This window comes from Salvelinus fontinalis, chromosome 29 (assembly GCF_029448725.1).
Source record: "Salvelinus fontinalis isolate EN_2023a chromosome 29, ASM2944872v1, whole genome shotgun sequence".
Lineage (NCBI taxonomy): Eukaryota > Metazoa > Chordata > Actinopteri > Salmoniformes > Salmonidae > Salvelinus > Salvelinus fontinalis.
The window spans coordinates 863764-885132 of NC_074693.1; the positions used below are offsets into that span (position 1 = coordinate 863764).

The following is a 21369-nucleotide window of genomic DNA, read 5'->3' on the forward strand; positions in this document are numbered from 1 at the left end:
TCCTAGGAGTACAGGGCAGCTGGTTGGGACAGGTTATGTTCCTAGGAGTATAGGGCAGCTGGGAGACTGTTCTGCTGGTTGGGACAGGTTAGGTTCCTAGGAGTACAGGGCAGCTGGGAGACTGTTCTGCTGGTTGGGACAGGTTAGGTTCCTAGGAGTACAGGGCAGCTGGGAGACTGTTCTGCTGGTTGGGACAGGTTATGTTCCTAGGAGTATAGGGCAGCCGGGAGACTGTTCTGCTGGTTGGGACAGGTTATGTTCCTAGGAGTATAGGGCAGCTGGTTGGGACAGGTTATGTTCCTAGGAGTATAGTTCTGCTGGTTGGGACAGGTTATGTTCCTAGGAGTATAGGGCAGCTGGGAGACTGTTCTGCTAGTTGGGACAGGTTATGTTCCTAGGAGTACAGGGCGGTTGGGACAGGTTATGTTCCTAGGAGAACAGGGCAGCTGAACTTCTAGTCCACAAGCATTCAAACCTTCATACTAAGGAAATGCTCAGCATCTTCCACTCTATTCAACGAGTTCATTCAGTACATTTAAAACTCACTGTGGAAACATGGCTGCTACCATGCTCTTATCTGAACCACAATGCACCACAAATCCCTCTGGCTCCTTAGCGTACCATCGGGCAGAAGGAGTAGTTGACTCAATGATAGACTCAGTCTATCTTAATTTCCATCCCATTAGCGGATGCCATGACAACAGCTCACACAGTTGACTTTTTACCTCTCGGAGTTTCTCCCCGAGCTGCTCCCTCTCAGAGATGCGTCTCCTCCTCTCCTCCTCCTCCTTCAGGGCATCCCTCGTTTCCATCCTCAGCTTGTCGTCCTTGACGATTTTTCTGATCTTCTTCCTCTGTCCTTTAGGTGTGTCTCCATCCTCCTTCCCCGAGCCGTCCTCTCCTGACCCGCTCTGGAGGAGAGAATGAGGGTTAACCTCTGACCTTTCAACTTCAACCCCCAAGGGTCAACTGACCAATCAATGAATTCCAAATTCACAAATGTAGAATTGTTTAGGAGTAAGGAGAAGATCCTCTCCTTCCCGATACCTTCTCGTCAGATGAAGAATCCTGGACCTTGATGCGACGCCGTTTCTTCTTCTGGGCGTAGCTCCTCTCCTCCTTCTTCTTCTTCTTCTTCTTCTTCTCGGAGGAGCGAGTGGTCCTCCTGTGGCTACCGCCTTCCTTCTCAGACTCCGACTCCTCTGACAACGACTCCTCCATCTCACTGATCTCCTCACTGACTCCTGACTCACTGCTGCTAGCTGACTCCTTAAAGTCTGAGTCTGCTGAGTCATCACTACCCACTGGAGAGGGGGAGGGGGAGAGCAAGAGGGGAGGAGAAGAAAAGACAGGGAGAGGTTAAGGGGAGTGAGAGAAAGAATGAGAGAGAGGAGAGGGAGAAAGACGGGGATAGAGAGAGAGGCGGGAGGTAGAGTTGATTGAAAACAGTCATCAGTTTGCAGAGTAGGACTTTCATTCCGTTCCATAGGTGTTAACTTCTTATGGCTGAAGGGGCAGTATTGAGTAGCTTGGCTGAAAGGTGCACAGAGGTGCCCTGAATAAACGGCCTGCTCCTATGTCATAGTTGCTAATATATGCATATTATTAGTATTATGGGATAGAAAACACTCTGAAGTTTCTAAAACTTTGAATTATGTCTGTGAGTATAACAGAACTCATATGGCGGGCAAAAACCTGAGAAGTTCCACTTTGTTTGGATTTTTTCTGGGGGTGGCAGATTTTCAACCAAGCTCTCATTGAAATTACAGCGAGATATGGATGAGTTTTCACTTCCTACGGCTTCCACTAGATGTCAACAGAACTTTGTCTGATGACTCTAATGTGAAGGGGGGCCGAAGGAGACAGAAATCACTGCCATGAGGTGCCCACGCATTGAACTGGCGCGTTCACATGAGAGGGAGCTCCGTTCCATCGGTAAACTGAAGTCAATCTAATTCTCCGGTTGGAATGTTATTCAATATGTATGTTTACAACATTCTAAAGATTAATTCAATACATTGTTTGTTTCTACTGACTGTTACGGAACTTTTGGACATTTCGTCACGTTATAGTGGACGCGCTTTGTGACTTTGGTTAACGCATTTGGTAAACAATTCCAAAGTAGCTAATTGGACATAAATAAAGGACATTATCGAACAAATCAAGCATTTATTGTGGACCTGGGATTCCTAGGACTGCATTCTGATGAAGTTCATCAAAGGTAAGGAAACATTTATCATGTATTTTCTGGTTTCTGTTGAGTCCAACATGGCGGCTAATTTGGCTATTGTTCTGAGCTCCGTCTCAGATTATTGCATGGTTTATTTTTCCGTAAAGTTTTTTGGAAATCTGACACAGCGGTTGCATTAAGGAGAGGTATATCTATAAGTCCATGTGTATAACTTGTATTATCATCTACATTTATGATGAGTATTTCTGTTGAATCGATGTGGCTATGCAAAATCACTGGATGTTTTTGGAACTAGTGAACGTAATGCGCCAATGTAAACTCAGATTTTTTTTATATAAATATAAACTTTATCAAACAAAACATGCATGTATTGTGTAACATGAAGTCCTATGAGTGTCATCTGATGAAGATCATCAAAGGTTAGGGATGAATTTTATCTCTATTTATGGAATTTTAATTATGAGATTTCTGTTTGAATTTGGCGCCCTGCACTGTCACTGGCTGTAGTCATATCATCCCGGTGACGGGATTGCAGCCATAAGAAGTGTTAATACACCGGCCTAGACAGACCAGGCCAGCGAGAGAGACGAGGCCAGCCAGCCAGACCGTGCCAAACAACCAGAAAGCCCTCGTACCTTTCCGTCTGGTCCTCTTGGTCTCCTTCTCCTTGCTGGCTGGTTTCTCCTTCTCCTCTCCCGACTCCACTTCGTACAGCGTCCGTTTGTGGCGACGCCCCACAATCGTCTTCACGTCCACGTCAGAGCCAGAGCCCCATTCATCATCATCGTCGTCTGTTGAGTGGAACAAGCAGTTATTTATGGTTTCTACTAGAGGTCAACCGATTATGATTTTTCAATGCCGATACCGATTATTGGAGGACAAAAAAAGCCGATACCGATTAAATCGGCCGATTTTATATATATATATATATAAATAACACACACATTTTTGTAATAATGACAATTGCAATAATACTGAATGAACAATGGACACTTTTATTTTAACTTAATATAATACACACACACACGCACACAGCTCTGAAGTGACAATGATACAGAAGAGTCTGCTTAGGAGACAAATACTCTCAAATGTTTGAATAAAAATGGAGTTTAAGTTACCTGTGATGAATGTTGAAAACAAAAACTTTAATTTCTATATGCAGGAAATCCTATTTTAATAATGGGCATGGTAAGAATTGACAACCAAAGTGCAAGTCATAATTCCCATGACACCTTCTAACAAAATCTGAAAAGCGGTTCCTTCATTTATTCCATAGGATATTTTTAGATTCACTTAAGGTCTGTGTTTCGTGTATGCTTACACCACCTTGCCAATTTTATAACTGTGTAGATATCCATAGGACAAGGTAACTCTGATCAATATTGGCTAAATATAAGCAAAGATAAAAAAAATTGTAGAGTGGATTTATGAAAATATGTTGACAAACGTTACCTAGTGAGATTTACACGGGTATCAAAACGTTGAAGCGGTTTTAGCCTGCACGAAACACAGACCTTATTTGAAGTAGATCAAGACATTCTCTATGAAAGACATGAACGGTAAAATAACGAAGGAACCCCTTTCAAATTCAGCCGCAAGTTATTACAGGAATTATAACGCGTCGACTATTTCTCTCTAAACCATATACCTTTGACTAATCCGGAAACTATCACCTCGAAAACAAAACGTTTATTCCGTTCCGTATTTTATCTAACGGGTGGCATCCATGAGTCTAAATATTCCTGTTACATTGCACAACCTTCAATGTTATGTCATAATTACGTAAAATTCTGGCAAATTAGTTTGCAAAGAGCCAGGCGGCCCAAACTGTTGCATATACCCTGACTCTGCAGGCAATGAACGCAAGAGAAATGACACAATTTCACCTGGTTAATATTGCCTGCTAACCTGGATTTATTTTAGCTAAATATGCAGGTTTAAAAATATTGATTTTAAGGCAATGATGTTTATGGTTAAGAACACATTGGAGCAATGACAGTCATTGATTGATTGTTTTTTATAAGATAAGTTTACTGCTAGCTAGCAACTTACCTTAGCTTACTGCATTCGCTAACAGGCAGGCTCATCGTAGAGTGCAATGTAATCAGGTGTTAGAGCATTAGACTAGTTAACTGTAAGGTTGCAAGATTGGATCCCCCGAGCTGACAAGGTTAAAAATCGGTCGTTCTGCCTCATTCCTAGGCCGTCATTGAAAATAAGAATGTGTTCTTAACTGACTTGCCTAGTTAAATAAAGGTGTAAAAAATAATAATAATAATAATAATTAAGTCGTTAAATCGGCGCCCAAAAATACTGATTTCCGATTATGAAAACTTGAAAATCGGCCCCGATTTATCGGCCATTCCGATTAATCGGTCGACCTCTAGTATCTACATCTAGTCTAGTGACATAAACCATTAGTGGTGAAAAGAGGCACTGCAGAATCACTGTATCAACGAGTATGAAATTTAGAAGTGAATGTAGCTCACCCTCCTCCTGCTCCTCGCCTCCCTTCCCCTTCTTCTGTTCCTTCTCTTCTCCGTCTCCGTCCTCGTCAGAGCTCTCCTCCGCTCCTGAAGAGTAGTTAGCCTTGATCTGTGCCAGCAGCATCTTGGTAATTCTATTAAGGAGCAGGAAATTTAAATCAATGTTATTTGTCACATTCTCCGAATACAACAGGTGTAGTAGACCTTAGTGAAATGCTTACTTACAAGCCCTTAAACAATGCAATTCAAGAAATAGAGTTAAAATATTCACAAAAAAACAATTACAACGAGGCTATATACAGGGGGTGCCGGTACCGAGTCAATATGCAGGGGTACAGGTTAGTTGATGTAATTTGTACCAGAAGGTAGGGGGTAAAGTGTCTATGCATAGATAATAAACAGCGTGTAGCAGCAGTGTAGATACAGCCTTTCAAAGCACTTCATGGCTACTGACGTGAGTGTGATGGGGCGGTACTCATTTAGGCAGGTTACCTTCGCTTTCTTGGGCACAGGGACTATGGTGATCTGCTTGAAACATGTAGGTATTACAGACTTGGTCAGGGAAAAGTAGAAAATGTCAGTGAAGACACTTGCCAGTTGGTCAGCGCGTTCTAGGAGTACACGTTGTGGAAATCCGTCTGGCCCAGCAGCCTTGTGAATGTTGACCCATTTAAAAGGTCTTGCTCACATCGGCTACGGAGAGCGTGATCACAGTCGTCCGGAACAGCTGGTGCTCTCATGCATGCTTCAGTGTTGATTGCCTCGAAGCGAGCATAAAAGGCATTAAGCCCGTCTGGTAGGCTCGTGTCACTGGGCAGATCGCGGCTGGGCCGTTGTAATTGTTTGCAAGCCCTGCAACATCCGACAAGCATCAGAGCAGGTATAGTTGGATTCAATCTTAGTCCTGTATTGAAGCTTTACTTGTATGATGGTTCGTCTGAGGGCATAGTGAGATTTCTTATAGGCGTCCTTGAAAGCGGAAGCTCCAGCCTTTAGCTCAGTGCGGATGTTGCCTGTAATCCATGGCTTCTGGTTGGGATATGTACGTACGGTCACTGTGCGGACGACGTCGTCGATGCACCTATTGATGAAGCCGATGACTGAGTTGGTATATTCCTCAATGCCATTGGATGAATCCTGGAACATATTCCAGTCTGTGCTAGCAAAACAGTCCTGTAGTGTAGCATTCGTGTCATCTGACCACTTCCGTATTGAGCGAGTCACTAGTACTTCCTGCTTTAGTTTTTGCTTGTAAGCAGGAATCAGGAGGATATAATTATGGTCAGATTTGCCAAAATGGAGGGCGAGGCAGAGCTTTGTATGTGGAGTAAAGGTGGTCTAGAGTTTAAAGTACCCAGCCACCAGGAGAGCATTTTCTTGTTTGCTTATACAACACCAGCTGTTGACAAATACACACCACCCTCGTCTTGCCGGACTTAGCTTCTCTGTCCTGCCGATGCACGGAAAACCCAGCCAACTGTATATTATCCATCTCGTCGTTGAGCCACGACTAGGATAGTCTTGAACGGAGCTCATCCAGTTTATTCTCCAGTGATTACACGTTGGCCAATAAAACAAATGGTAGAGGCGGATTACCCACTCGCAGACGAATTCTCACAAGGCACCCGGATCTCCACCTCCATCTTTTCTTAACACGAATTACGAGGATTTGGACCTGTTCTCGGAGAAGCAGTACATCCTTTGCGTCGGACTCATTAAAAAGTCTTTGTCCAGTCGAGGAATGTAATCGCTGTTCTGATATCCAGAAGCTCTTTTCGATCATAAGAGAAAGTAGCAGCAACATTATGTACAAAATAAGTTACAATGTGTAAAAACACAAAATAACACAACTGGTTAGGAGCCTGTAAAACAGCAGCCATCCCGTAAGTCAAGGAAATAAGAAAAGGAAAGGAAATAAGGAAAGGAAATAAGGAAAGGAAATAAGGAAAAAAGATGTTTGTCAGCTGGTAGAGAAGCACGCAGTTCAGGACATATTTGGTTTGTCTTGAATGAAAATACTTTTTAATACCTGTTCTCTGGATCATCGTCCTCCTCATCAGCCATCTGAGAGGCGTCATGGTTACCTTCATCTCCTTCAGACACACAGAGAAGGGTCAGGGGTTAGAGACAGTGTTTTCCCATAAGAGACGGACGTCAGTTAATCAGCTACATTTTACACTTCAGATAAACTAGGATACTTTTAATTTAAAAGTCTTAGTTTGCCAGTCTGTTGGACCGTCTCCTGCTATAATGAATAATATGCATCTACTAGCCATCTATTGATAGGATAGTCCTGTCCGTCACAAAGCGAGAGATGACAGGGTAACGCATTCTGCCATATGTCCCGCCCCCCGGTACAATTTCTGCACACTGTGGTTGCAGTTTAATTTCCTTACAGAGCATGCTGGTGAATTAGAATGTAACGTAAATGGTAATGAAGAGTGAAAATCCACTTGGCCTAATTGTTTTCTGGCACATGTATTTTCTTTGGCCTGTTTCACATAGCAAGCCACGGAGTCACGGCAGGCTATTTACTGTGCTTTGACAACTGAACAGCAAGTGTTGACTATTTTATAAAAGGTGTAGAACTGAATAAAGTTGATCTCCTATACACCTTTGCTGTTTATAAATCATGTAACGTGGTTATATGTCCATGGTATTGCAACGGGACAAGTACACCAAAGGATTTCCTAGGTTTCCTTTCCTAGGATGTCAGGGCTGGCCAGACGGTGATGCTAGTGAGTTTATGGTGCTAGACCAAACAGGCTCTCGTCGGGCTCGCCGCTAAAATAACCTCTTGCCAGGCTACGACTGCTGCTGTTGCTACTGCTGCTACTGTTACTACTACTACTACTGTTACTACTACTACTGTTACTACTACTACTGCTGTTGCTACTACTACTACTGTTGCTACTACTACTACTGTTGCTACTACTACTACTGTTGCTACTACTACTACTGTTGCTACTACTGCTATTGTTACTACTACTGCTATTGTTACTACTACTGCTATTGTTACTACTACTGCTGCTACTAATACTACTACTGTTGCTACGGCTACTACTATTGTTACTGCTACGACTGCCGCTACTAATATTGTTGCTGCTACTACTACTGCTGCTGCTAATGCTACTAATACTGCTACGACTGCTGCTACTACTACTACTAATGTTGCCATGGCTACTACTACTGCTGCTGTTACTACTGCTGCTACTAATACTGTTGCTACGGCTACTGCTAATGCTACTACTGTTGCTACGGCTACCACTACTGTTACTACTGCTGCTACTAATACTGTTGCTACGGCTACTGCTAATGCTACTACTGTTGCTACGGCTACTACAACTGCCGCTACTGTTTCTACTACTGTTGCTGCTACTACTGCTACTATCACTGCTGCTCCTACTACTGTTACTCCTGCTGCTCCTACTACTACTACTTCACCATGGGCGCTACTACTACTCCTACTACTACTGTTACTGCTGCTACTACTACTACTGTTACTGCTGCTACTACTACTACACCGTGGGCTCTACTACTACTACACCGTGGGCTCTACTACTACTACACCGTGGGCTCTACTACTACTACACCGTGGGCTCTACTACTACTACACCGTGGGCTCTACTACTGTTGCTACTGCTACTACTACTGCTACTACTACTGCTACTACTACTACTGTTGCTATTGTTACAACTACTGTTGCTATTGTTACTACTACTACTACTACTACTATTGTTACTACTACTACTACTGTTGCTACTACTACTACTGTTACTGCTACTACTACTACTGTTACTGCTACTACTACTACTGTTACTACTACTACCACTACTACTCCTGCTGCTACTACTACTACTGTTACTGCTACTACTACTACTACTACTACTGTTACTACTACTACCACTACTACTCCTGCTGCTACTACTACTACTGTTACTGCTACTACTACTACTACTGTTACTGCTACTACTACTACTACTGTTACTCCTGTTACTGTTACTACTGCTACTACTGTTACTACTGCTCCTACTACTAATACTACTGCTACTACTACTGATGCTACTGCTGCTGCTACTACTACTACTAATGTTGCCATGGCTACTACTACTGCTGCTGTTACTACTGCTGCTACTAATACTGTTGCTACGGCTACTGCTAATGCTACTACTGTTGCTACGGCTACCACTACTGTTACTACTGCTGCTACTAATACTGTTGCTACGGCTACTGCTAATGCTACTACTGTTGCTACGGCTACTACAACTGCCGCTACTGTTTCTACTACTGTTGCTGCTACTACTGCTACTATCACTGCTGCTCCTACTACTGTTACTCCTGCTGCTCCTACTACTACTACTTCACCATGGGCGCTACTACTACTCCTACTACTACTGTTACTGCTGCTACTACTACTACTGTTACTGCTGCTACTACTACTACACCGTGGGCTCTACTACTACTACACCGTGGGCTCTACTACTACTACACCGTGGGCTCTACTACTACTACACCGTGGGCTCTACTACTACTACACCGTGGGCTCTACTACTGTTGCTACTGCTACTACTACTGCTACTACTACTGCTACTACTACTACTGTTGCTATTGTTACAACTATTGTTGCTATTGTTACTACTACTACTACTACTACTATTGTTACTACTACTACTACTGTTGCTACTACTACTACTGTTACTGCTACTACTACTACTGTTACTACTACTACCACTACTACTCCTGCTGCTACTACTACTACTGTTACTGCTACTACTACTACTACTACTACTGTTACTACTACTACCACTACTACTCCTGCTGCTACTACTACTACTGTTACTGCTACTACTACTACTACTGTTACTGCTACTACTACTGTTACTCCTGTTACTGTTACTACTGCTACTACTGTTACTACTGCTCCTACTACTAATACTACTGCTACTACTACTGATGCTACTGCTGCTGCGGCTACTACTACTACTACAGCTACTACAGCTACTACTACTACTACTACTGTTGCTACTGCTACTACTGCTGCTACTGCTACTACTACTGTTGCTACTGCTACTACTGCTGCTACTACTGTTACTGCTGCTACTACTGTTGCTACTACTACACCGTGGGCTCTACTACTACTACACCACATGTGTCTCTCACCGTCGACCTGGTGTGGTTTGAGTTTAGTGACCAGATTGCGGTGGACCTGCACCATGGGCTCCTTGGTCTCCTCGTCTACATCCAGCACCAGCTTGGTTGTGATTGGACAAGCCACGGCGGACGCCTCCTCCACCACGAGTACCTGGTCGGGAGGGACATATAGAGTCTAGTCTAAAAGCATTACAGTCTGTACATACAAATACACTTATTCTGCTGTTTGGGACAGGTTTTGTTCCTAGGAGTACAGGGCAGCTGGGAGACTGTTCTGCTGGTTGGGACAGGTTATGTTCCTAGGATTATAGGGTAGCTGGGAGACTGTTCTGCTGGTTGGGACAGGTTATGTTCCTAGGATTATAGGGCAGCTGGGAGACTGTTCTGCTGGTTGGGACAGGTTATGTTCCTAGGAGTATAGGGTAGCTGGGAGACTGTTCTGCTGGTTGGGACAGGTTATGTTCCTAGGATTATAGGGCAGCTGGGAGACTGTTCTGCTGGTTGGGACAGGTTAGGTTCCTAGGATTATAGGGCAGCTGGGAGACTGTTCTGCTGTTTGGGACAGGTTTTGTTCCTAGGATTATAGGGCAGCAGGGAGACTGTTCTGCTGGTTGGGACAGGTTAAGTTCCTAGGAGTACAGGGCAGCTGGGAGACTGTTCTGCTGGTTGGGACAGGTTATGTTCCTAGGAGAACAGGGCAGCTGGGAGACTGTTCTGCTGGTTGGGACAGGTTATGTTCCTAGGAGTATAGTTCTGCTGGTTGGGACAGGTTATGTTCCTAGGAGTATAGTTCTGCTGGTTGGGACAGGTTATGTTCCTAGGAGTATAGGGCAGCTGGTTGGGACAGGTTAAGTTCCTAGGAGTATAGTTCTGCTGGTTGGGACAGGTTATGTTCCTAGGAGTACAGGGCAGCTGGGAGACTGTTCTGCTGGTTGGGACAGGTTATGTTCCTAGGAGAACAGGGCAGCTGGGAGACTGTTCTGCTGGTTGGGACAGGTTATGTTCCTAGGAGTATAGTTCTGCTGGTTGGGACAGGTTATGTTCCTAGGAGAACAGGGCAGCTGAACTTCTAGTCCACAAGCATTCAAACCTTCATACTAAGGAAATGCTCAGCATCTTCCACTCTATTCAACGAGTTCATTCAGTACATTTAAAACTCACTGTGGAAACATGGCTGCTACCATGCTCTTATCTGAACCACAATGCACCACAAATCCCTCTGGCTCCTTAGCGTACCATCGGGCAGAAGGAGTAGTTGACTCAATGATAGACTCAGTCTATCTTAATTTCCATCCCATTAGCGGATGCCATGACAACAGCTCACACAGTTGACTTTTTACCTCTCGGAGTTTCTCCCCGAGCTGCTCCCTCTCAGAGATGCGTCTCCTCCTCTCCTCCTCCTCCTTCAGGGCATCCCTCGTTTCCATCCTCAGCTTGTTGTCCTTGAGGATTTTTCTGATCTTCTTCCTCTGTCCTTTAGGTGTGTCTCCATCCTCCTTCCCCGAGCCGTCCTCTCCTGACCCGCTCTGGAGGAGAGAATGAGGGTTAACCTCTGACCTTTCAACTTCAACCCCCAGGGGTCAACTGACCAATCAATGAATTCCAGACCAAATTCACAAATGTAGAATTGTTTAGGAGTAAGGAGAAGATCCTCTCCTTCCCGATACCTTCTCGTCAGATGAAGAATCCTGGACCTTGATGCGGCGCCGTTTCTTCTTCTGGGCGAAGCTCCTCTCCTCCTTCTTCTTCTTCTTCTTCTTCTTCTCGGAGGAGCGCGTGATCCTCCTGTGGCCACTGACTTCCTTCTCAGACTCCGACTCCTCCTCTGACGACGATTCCTTCTCACTGATCTCCTCACTAACTCCTGACTCACTGCTGCTCGCTGACTCCTTAAAGTCTGAGTCTGCTGAGTCATCACTACCCACTGGAGAGGGGGAGAGAAGAGGGGAGGAGAAGAGAAGACAGGGAGAGGTTAAGGGGAGTGAGAGAAATAATAAGAGTGAGGAGAGGGAGTGAGAGAAAGAATGAGAGAGGAGAGGGAGAAAGAGGGGGATAGAGAGAGAGGCGGGAGGTAGAGTTGATTGAAAACAGTCATCAGTTTGCAGAGTAGGACTTTCATTCTGTTCCATAGGTGTTAATACACCGGACGAGACAGACCAGGTCAGCTAGAGAGACCAGGCCAGCCAGCCAGACCGTGCCAAACAGCCCTCGTACCTTTCCGTCTGTTCCTCTTGGTCTCCTTCTTCCCCTTGCTGGCTGGTTTCTCCTTCTCTCCCGACTCCACTTCGTACAGCGTCAGTTTGTGGGGGAGCAGCCGGTGGCGACGCCCCACACTCTTCTTCGCGTCCACGTCAGAGCCCCCTTCGTCATCATCGTCTTCTTCTGTTGAGTGGAACAAGCAGTTATTTATGGTTTCTACATCTAGTCTAGTGACATAAACCATTAGTGGTGGAAAGAGGCACTGCAGAATCACTGTATCAACGAGTATGAAATTTAGAAGTGAATGTAGCTCACCCTCCTCCTCCTCCTCGCCTCCCTTCCCCTTCTTCTGTTCCTTCTCTTCTCCGTCCTCGTCAGAGCTCTCCTCCGCTCCTGAAGAGTAGTTAGCCTTGATCTGGGCCAGCATCTTCTTGGCAATTCTATTAAGGAGGAAGACATTTAAATCAATGTTATTTGTCACATTCTCCGAATACAACAGGTGTAGTAGACCTTAGTGAAATGCTGAATACAACAGGTGTAGTAGACCTTAGTGAAATGCTGAATACAACAGGTGTAGTAGACCTTAGTGAAATGCTGAATACAACAGGTGTAGTAGACCTTAATGAAATGCTTACTTACAAGCCCTTAAACAATGCAATTCAAGAAATAGAGTTATAATATTCACAAAAAAACAATTATAACGAGGCTATATACAGGGGTACACTGCAAGCGAGCATAAAAGTCATTAAGCCCGTCTGGCGAATATCAGAGCCGGTGTAGTTGGATTCAATCTTAGTCCTGTATTAAAGCTTTACTTGTATGATGGTTCGTCTGAGGGCATAGTGAGATATCTTATTGGCGTCCTTGAAAGCGGAAGCTCCTGCCTTTAGCTCAGTGTGGATGTTGCCTGTAATCCATGGCTTCTGGTTGGGATATGTACGTACGGTCACTGTGGGGAAGACGTCGTCGATGCACCTATTGATGAAGCCGATGACTGAGGTGGTATATTCCTCAATCCCATTGGATGAATCCTGGAACATATTCCAGTCTGTGCTAGCAAAACAGTCCTGTAGCGTAGCATTCGCGTCATCTGACCACTTCCGCATTGAGCGAGTCACTAGTACTTCCTGCTTTAGTTTTTGCTTGTAAGCAGGAATCAGGAGGATATAATTATGGTCAGATTTGCCAAAATGGAGGGCGAGGCAGAGCTTTGTATGTGGAGTAAAGGTGGTCTAGAGTTTAAAGTACCCAGCCACCAGGAGAGCATTTTCTTGTTTGCTTATACAACTTGTTGAGTGCAGTCTTAGTGCCAGCATCGGTTTGTGGTGGTAAATAAACGGCTACGAAAAATATAGATTAAAACTCTTGGTAGATAGTGTGGTCTACAGCTTATCATGAGGTACTCTACCTCAGGCGAACAATACCTCGAGACTTCTTTAATATTAGACATCTCGCACCAGCTGTTGACAAATACACACCACCCTCGTCTTGCCGGACTTAGCTTCTCTGTCCTGCCGATGCACGGAAAACCCAGCCAACTGTATATTATCCATCTCGTCGTTGAGCCACGACTAGGATAGTCTTGAACGGAGCTCATCCAGTTTATTCTCCAGTGATTACACGTTGGCCAATAGAACAGATGGTAGAGGCGGATTACCCACTCGCAGACGAATTCTCAGAAGGCACCCGGATCTCCACCTCCATCTTTTCTTAACACGAATTACGAGGATTTGGACCTGTTCTCGGAGAAGCAGTACATCCTTTGCGTCGGACTCATTAAAAAGTCTTTGTCCAGTCGAGGAATGTAATCGCTGTTCTGATATCCAGAAGCTCTTTTCGATCATAAGAGAAAGTAGCAGCAACATTATGTACAAAATAACACAACTGGTTAGGAGCCTGTAAAACAGCAGCCATCCCGTAAGTCAAGGAAATAAGGAAAGGAAAGGAAATAAGGAAAGGAAATAAGAAAAAAGATTGAAGGATGTTCGTCAGCTGGTAGAGAAGCATGCAGTTCAGGACATATTTGGTTTGTCTCGAATGAAAATACTTTTTAATACCTGTTCTCTGGATCATCGTCCTCCTCATCAGCCATCTGAGAGGCGTCATGGTTACCTTCATCTCCTTCAGACACACAGAGAAGGGTCAGGGGTTAGAGACAGTGTTTTCCCATAAGAGACGGACGTCAGTTAATCAGCTACATTTTACACTTCAGATAAACTAGGATACTTTTAATTTAAAAGTCTTAGTTTGCCAGTCTGTTGGATCGTCTCCTGCTATAACGAATAATATGCATCTACTAGCCATCTATTGATAGGATAGTCCTGTCCGTCACAAAGCGAGAGATGACAGGGTAACGCATTCTGCCATATGTCCCGCCCCCCGGTACAATTTCTGCACACTGTGGTTGCAGTTTAATTTCCTTACAGAGCATGCTGGTGAATTAGAATGTAACGTAAATGGTAATGAAGAGTGAAAATCCACTTGGCCTAATTGTTTTCTGGCACGTATTTTCTTTGGCCTGTTTCACATAGCAAGCCACGGAGTCACGGCAGGCTATTTACTGTGCTTTGACAACTGAACAGCAAGTGTTGACTATTTTATAAAAGGTGTAGAACTGAATAAAGTTGATCTCCTATACACCTTTGCTGTTTATAAATCATGTAACGTGGTTATATGTCCACGGTATTGCAACGGGACAAGTACACCAAAGGATTTCCTAGGTTTCCTTTCCTAGGATGTCAGGGCTGGCCAGACGGTGATGCCAAACAGGCTCTCGCCGGGCTCGCCGCCAAACAGGCTCTCGCCGGGCTCGCCGCCAAACAGGCTCTCGCCGGGCTCGCCGCCAAACAGGCTCTCGCCGGGCTCGCCGCCAAACAGGCTCTCGCCGGGCTCGCCGCCAAACAGGCTCTCGCCGGGCTCGCCGCCAAACAGGCTCTCGCCGGGCTCGCCGCCAAACAGGCTCTCGCCGGGCTCGCCGCCAAACAGGCTCTCGCCGGGCTCGCCGCCAAACAGGCTCTCGCCGGGCTCGCCGCCAAACAGGCTCTCGCCGGGCTCGCCGCTACACCCAAACATTTGAATGGATCAGGTTTTTCCCAGATATCAAAGTCTCCTGAAGAGGTTCATTGTTGTGGACTTAGAACATCCAATTAGTTGTTTAACCTGATAAGGACAGGGGGTGCTGTTTTCACTTTTGGGGGAAAACGTGTCCAATTTAAACGGCCTCGTACTCAATTCTTGCTCGTACAATATGCATATTATTATTATTATTGGATAGAAAACACTCTCTAGTTTCTAAAACCGTTGGAATTATGTCTCTGAGTGAAACAGAACTCATTCTACAGCACTTTTCCTGCCAGGGAGTGAGATTTCAGAAATCTTGGCCTCTGCTCCCAGGTCAGTTTATAAGTCCCTGTGAATGCTGTGAGGCTACAAACACTGCCTACGCCTTCCTCTAGACCAAAACACTATTGTTCTGGACAACGGACACCTTTCCCAAGATTCTGATGCGAGTTCATCTAAAAGAAAGAACTATTTATGCTGATAAATCGTTGTTCTGTTGAAAAATGCGTAAGCGGCCATTCATTTTTGGGTAGCTTCGCTTTAGCGCACCTTGTATTGCGCAGTAAGGTTAATTTAAAAAATGTAATTCAGCGATTGCATTAAGAACTAATTTGTCTTTCAATTGCTGTCCACCCTGTATTTTTTAGTCAAGTTTATGATTATTTATTGATTAGACTAGGTGTCTTTCCAAGATGGCGCCCGACATTTTCTGACCAGCTTGGCTACTTTTCTCATTGTATAACCACGATTTTTGTGGCTAAATATGCACATTTTCGAACAAACTCTATATGTATGTTGTAATATGATGTTACAGGAGTGTCATCTGAAGAATTCTGAGAAGGTTAGTGAAAAAATTTATATATTTTGGTGGTCATAACGTTATCGCTCTTTTTGCCTTGAATCAATGCTGGGGTAATGTTTGCACATATGGTATGCTAATATAATATAATATAACGATATATTGTGTTTTCGCTGTAAAACACTTAGACAATCTGAAATATTGTCTGGATTTACAAGATCTGTGTCTTTCAATTACTGTACGCTGTGTATTTTTAAGAAATGTTTTATGATGAGTAATTAGGTAATACACGTTGGTCTCTATAATTGCTCTGGCTGCTTCGGTGCTATTTTTGACGGTAGCTCTGATGGTAGCTGCAATGGAAAACTGATTTATACCTCAAATATGCATATTTTTCGAACAAAACATAGATTTAATGTGTAACATGTTATAAGACTGTCATCTGATTAAGTTGTTTTTTGGTTAGTTTGGTTGGTTCTTGGTTAGTTAGGTTGGCTTTGTGCATGCTACCTGTGCTGTGAAAAATGTCTGTCCTTCTTTGTATTTGGTGGTGAGCTAACAAATATAAGTGCTGTTTTCGCTGTAAAAACATTTTTTTTAATCGGACATGTTGACTGGATTCACAAGATGTGTACCTTTCATTTGCTGTATTTGACTTGTTAATGTGTGAAAGTTAAATATTCCTAAAAAAAAAAAATTGAATTTCGCGCTCAGCCTTTTCAGTGGAATGTGGGAGGAGTTCCGCGAGCAGAACCCTGGGGCTACACAGGTTAACTATTTTTATTTTTTAAAGTGCGATTTCGATACAGAAAACAGAATTGGGAAATAACAAAATGGAATCAGACAAAATAAAACAAATTTTATAGGGCCCAAACTAATGAGCATTTCACATGAATTAAGGATATGTCAAATCAGAACGATATAATACTGAAGACTCTTGCTAGTTTCACCATACACAGCCTCTTGCCAGATTCACCACACACAGCCTCTTGCCAGGCGCACCACACACAGCCTCTTGCCAGGCGCACCACACACAGCCTCTTGCCAGGCGCACCATACACAGCCTCTTGCCAGATTCACCATACACAGCCTCTTGCCAGGCGCACCATGCACAGCCTCTTGCCAGGCGCACCATGCACAGCCTCTTGCCAGGCGCACCATGCACAGCCTCTTGCCAGGCGCACCATACACAGCCTCTTGCCAGATTCACCATACACAGCCTCTTGCCAGATTCACCATACACAGCCTCTTGCCAGATTCACCATACACAGCCTCTTGCCAGATTCACCATACACAGCCTCTTGCCAGATTCACCATACACAGCCTCTTGCCAGATTCACCATACACAGCCTCTTGCCAGATTCACCATACACAGCCTCTTGCCAGATTCACCATACACAGCCTCTTGCCAGATTCACCATACACAGCCTCTTGCCAGATTCACCATACACAGCCTCTTGCCAGATTCACCATACACAGCCTCTTGCCAGATTCACCATACACAGCCTCTTGCCAGATTCACCATACACAGCCTCTTGCCAGATTCACCATAAACAGCCTCTTGCCAGATTCACCATAAACAGCCTCTTGCCAGATTCACCATAAACAGCCTCTTGCCAGATTCACCATAAACAGCCTCTTGCCAGGCACACCATAAACAGCCTCTTGCCAGGCACACCATAAACAGCCTCTTGCCAGGCACACCATAAACAGCCTCTTGCCAGGCACACCATAAACAGCCTCTTGCCAGATTCACCATAAACAGCCTCTTGCCAGATTCACCATAAACAGCCTCTTGCCAGGCACACCATAAACAGCCTCTTGCCAGATTCACCATAAACAGCCTCTTGCCAGATTCACCATAAACAGCCTCTTGCCAGATTCACCATAAAGAGCCTCTTGCTAGGTGCATCAACCATTTTAATTGATCAGGTTTTTCCCAGATATCAAAGCAGTCTCCTGATGAGGTTTAAGCAATGATGTGGACTTAGAACATCCAATTAGTTGTTCAAGTATTTTAAAAAGTGTGATTTCGATATTAAAAAAAACAGAAACCTGGAAAAACTAAGAGAAAACGGAATTTGGGAAAGAAAATGGAATCAGACAAAATAAAAAACACATTTTATAGGGTTCTAACTAATGATAATTTCACATTAATTAGGATATGTAAAATCAGAATGATAATACTGAAAACCTTGTAATTTGTTCAATGCAACCTTAATTTAATGAAGCTGGCTACTTAATTCATTTTTAATATAATACATCATTTAAAGAACAAACATCATTGGGCTAGCTCATATCTTGTAGTAAAACTTTAAAGACACCTAAACTCAAGAGAAGACAGGTTGAAATGTCTCATTTAGAAAATAATCCTGCTCATATCGGCCCAGATCGTATTCAAAACAACAATACAATGTCATTGAAATTGTAAAGTCTTTCTTTACCAGAGCTCTATATCTCTGTTCCTGGAGAGCTACAGGCCTGTAGGTTCTCACTCAAACCCTAATCTAGCGCACCTGACTAATAATTAGCTGGTTGATAAACTGAATCATGTTCGGTTACAGCTGAGGTTCGAGTTACGACCTACAGGAGGGTATCTCTCCAGGAATCAAGGTTGGAGAGCCCTGTTCTACACAAAACCACAACTCATTCTTCCAATCTGGGAGGTAAACAAGAAAAAGTGTAAAATAATTTCACTGTCTATTTCAGAAGGAATCTGGTACATTCTAGAGTTCCTTTGGCCCAAAATGCCAACCCTGGGTGTCCAGCCTCAGACCCGGGGGCGCCTGGCTGGCTACTTTTTCCATTTGGATGGCTACTCTATGTACTTGTGGAAAACACTGCAGAGGTCAGGGGTTAATTCAGTGGAGTTTAGGTCAAGATGTATTGACAACACAGTGTACCATCTGCCTTGTAGAAACGGAGAGTCCAATATACAGCTTTCAGAAACGACACCTCTACTGACCTGAGGACTGGCGGAAGGTTCCCCTCCCTGCTACCACCGTCTCCTCCACGATGGGTTTCATCTTCTGCTGGTCTCCACTCTCCTCTCCAGAACCTCCTCCTCCCTCCTCCTCATCCTCCTCGTCATCAGACGATGAATCTTGTTGCTTGGCTCCTCGACCTCTGGCTTTGCGTTTCAGTTCGTACGACCGTCTCCGATCCCCGCCCTTCTTCTCCTTCTCCTCTCTTTCTTTCTTCACGCGGCTGCTCCTCCGTTTCCCCGGCCCCAGTTTGCTGAGTCCCTTCATCTCCTTCTCCAGGTCAGAGTCGGAGTTAGAGGAGCCGTCCGAGTTCTTCTTCTTGGATGTCTTTTTGGCAGAAGCCGTGGAGGACTTCTTCTTCTTCGCGTCTTCGTCTGAGTCGGAATCTGAGTTGTCTGAATCGTCGGCTTTCAGTTTGCGTTTGGCCGCCAGCTTCTTCTGGCTGGAGTGGCGGCTGTCCTCTTCAGAGCCCCCACCTTCTTCCACCTCACTCTTCTCCTTACTCCTCTCCTTCCCTCCATCCTTACTCCTCTCCTTCCCTCCATCCTTATCATTGCTCTTAGACGTGGAGGTGCGTGTGGTAACCACGGGAACGGGCGTCAGCTTCACGATCAGGTTCTTCACCTTGGGCATGGCCTTCTCCTTATGGGTTTCAAGTGACTTCCTGTTTGAGTCGGCGGCGAGGCTCTCGGATTGGCTAGCAGCTGTGGGTTCCATGGCGTCGTTGCCGGGCGTTAACCCTGCGGAGTCCGCCAGACTCTCTACCATTTGGAAGAGCTCGTCAGGGACGGACGGCCCGACGGACGCAATGTCTTTATCCCGGTCATCCTCCTCCTCCTCCTCCACTGCTGTCTGGTCTTTGGCCTGGCTGTCTGTCTCTGTGTCCGAGTGGTCCTGAGGCGTAGGGCTCCCCTCCATCACTGCGTCCTCTGACAAGCCCCCATCCTCCTCTAGCTCCTTCCCATCTTCAGTGTCGGCCATTTTATCCTCTTCTGCCTCCTGTCCATCCTCAACCATGTTGTCAATCTGGTCGTGGCCGTCGGTGTTGGAGACAGCATCCCCGTTCTGCAGCCCCTGGTCCGGGGAAATGAACTGTGACTCCAAGTCCTCCTCTAGGGCAGCGTGGGCCTTCTTTAGATCAGCCAAAACAGACCTAGAGAGAGAGATAGATGGATGAATGGATAGATTAGCCAGAAGAACAGAATTGGGCTGCCTCACTTACTTTGTAGCAGTCATAATATTAACATGTGTTAGGATACCTGAAGGCCTTGAGGTGTCTGGTCCCGCTGCCACCTCCTCCTGCTCCCTGCTCCTCCTCAGCCTGCTGGATGAAATGGATGAAGGTGTTGTTGAGCCCTGTGGTCTTCTCAATCAGCTTCTTGGTCCCCTTCACCAGCTCCTTGAGGACCTTCAGGGTCTTATAGGAGAAGGTGAGGGTCCCTGACCCGTCTGAATGCTCCTTACCGTTCACCACAGCTTTACCATGGTGGTGGTGACCTTTACCCTTACTGTGCCCTTTCACCTCCCTCCCTTTCTTGCGTCCCGTGCGCCAGAAGCTCTCCAGCTTGGTCATGATGTTGGAGCAGTTGGAGGCGATGTCTGAGAGGGGCTGAGGGCTGCAGATATAGCAGGACCATTTACTGTCGTCGTCGGTGATCATGGACAGCTCCTTGCGCCCCAGGTTACGCAGGACGCACTTCTTACAGAAGGCGTTGTGGCAGTAGTCACAGCAGATCAGGTTGCCCCCTTCAGCACACCACCTTGGGGCGGAGTTAAGATAGCGAGGAAAGTCAACTTCAAAACGTGACGTATCTTAAATTGGGATTTGCAGCTGTTGTTGGGAAGTAATGAATCCTTAAAAAAAAAATGACAAAAGTAGTGCACTATATAGGGGATAGGGTACCAGTTGGGACGTAGACCTTGGTGTGGACTAAAATGGGTGCCGGGACTCTTCGAATGTAGGTACTCCTAATTTTGTACAAGAGGTGGCGACACTCAAGCAGTAGAACAGAGACCTTATGGCAGCTAGAACAACGGAGACCGTTTGAGGTGACCTACCTGCACTGTTCGTCCATGCCGTCCTCGTCTTTATTGATGTCATCGCTGGTGTAATACTTATAGCACGACTAGAGGAGAAGAAGACAACCAGGGAGGAACATAGTGATGCACAGATGTTACATTTTGGGCTGATAACGATATTGTCCTTGCCTAAATAAAACGATACCGATAACCGATATTTACAATTTTAGCCTTTTTAGCATTCTAGTACAGTTAAATAGTTTGGACGCAGCGATCTAAGGCACTGCAATAGGCGTCACTACAGTCCCTGGTTTGAATCCAGGCTGTATCACATCCGGACGTGATTGGGAGTCCCATAGGGCGGCGCACAATTGGCCCAGCGTCGTCCGGGTTTTGCCGGGGTAGGCCAACTTTGTAAATAAGAATTTCTTCTTAACTGGGGCGGCAGGGTAGCCTAGTGGTTAGAGCGTTGGACTAGTA

The 21369-nt window shown here is 45.2% G+C and overlaps 1 protein-coding gene across 6 annotated transcripts in view; it reads right to left on the minus strand.

Annotated features, from left to right (window-relative positions):
- LOC129827311 (transcriptional regulator ATRX-like) overlaps positions 1-21369 on the minus strand; it is a 63093-nt gene that overhangs the window by 16451 nt on the left and 25273 nt on the right. For 4 of the 6 annotated variants that reach the window (XM_055888040.1, XM_055888038.1, XM_055888039.1 and 1 more), the window contains exons 5-18: positions 20929-20996; positions 20130-20630; positions 18852-20023; positions 14085-14148; positions 12343-12467; positions 12043-12210; positions 11496-11752; positions 11169-11354; positions 9838-10003; positions 6707-6770; positions 4681-4811; positions 2827-2982; positions 1048-1304; positions 726-911 (exon numbers count right to left, since the gene is read on the minus strand). In XM_055888040.1, the coding sequence (XP_055744015.1) occupies positions 726-911; positions 1048-1304; positions 2827-2982; positions 4681-4811; positions 6707-6770; positions 9838-10003; positions 11169-11354; positions 11496-11752; positions 12043-12210; positions 12343-12467; positions 14085-14148; positions 18852-20023; positions 20130-20630; positions 20929-20996 (3501 nt within the window). The remainder of the gene's footprint in view (positions 1-725; positions 912-1047; positions 1305-2826; positions 2983-4680; positions 4812-6706; positions 6771-9837; positions 10004-11168; positions 11355-11495; positions 11753-12042; positions 12211-12342; positions 12468-14084; positions 14149-18851; positions 20024-20129; positions 20631-20928; positions 20997-21369) is intronic. The other 2 variants (XM_055888041.1, XM_055888042.1) reach the window with 2 other exon arrangements.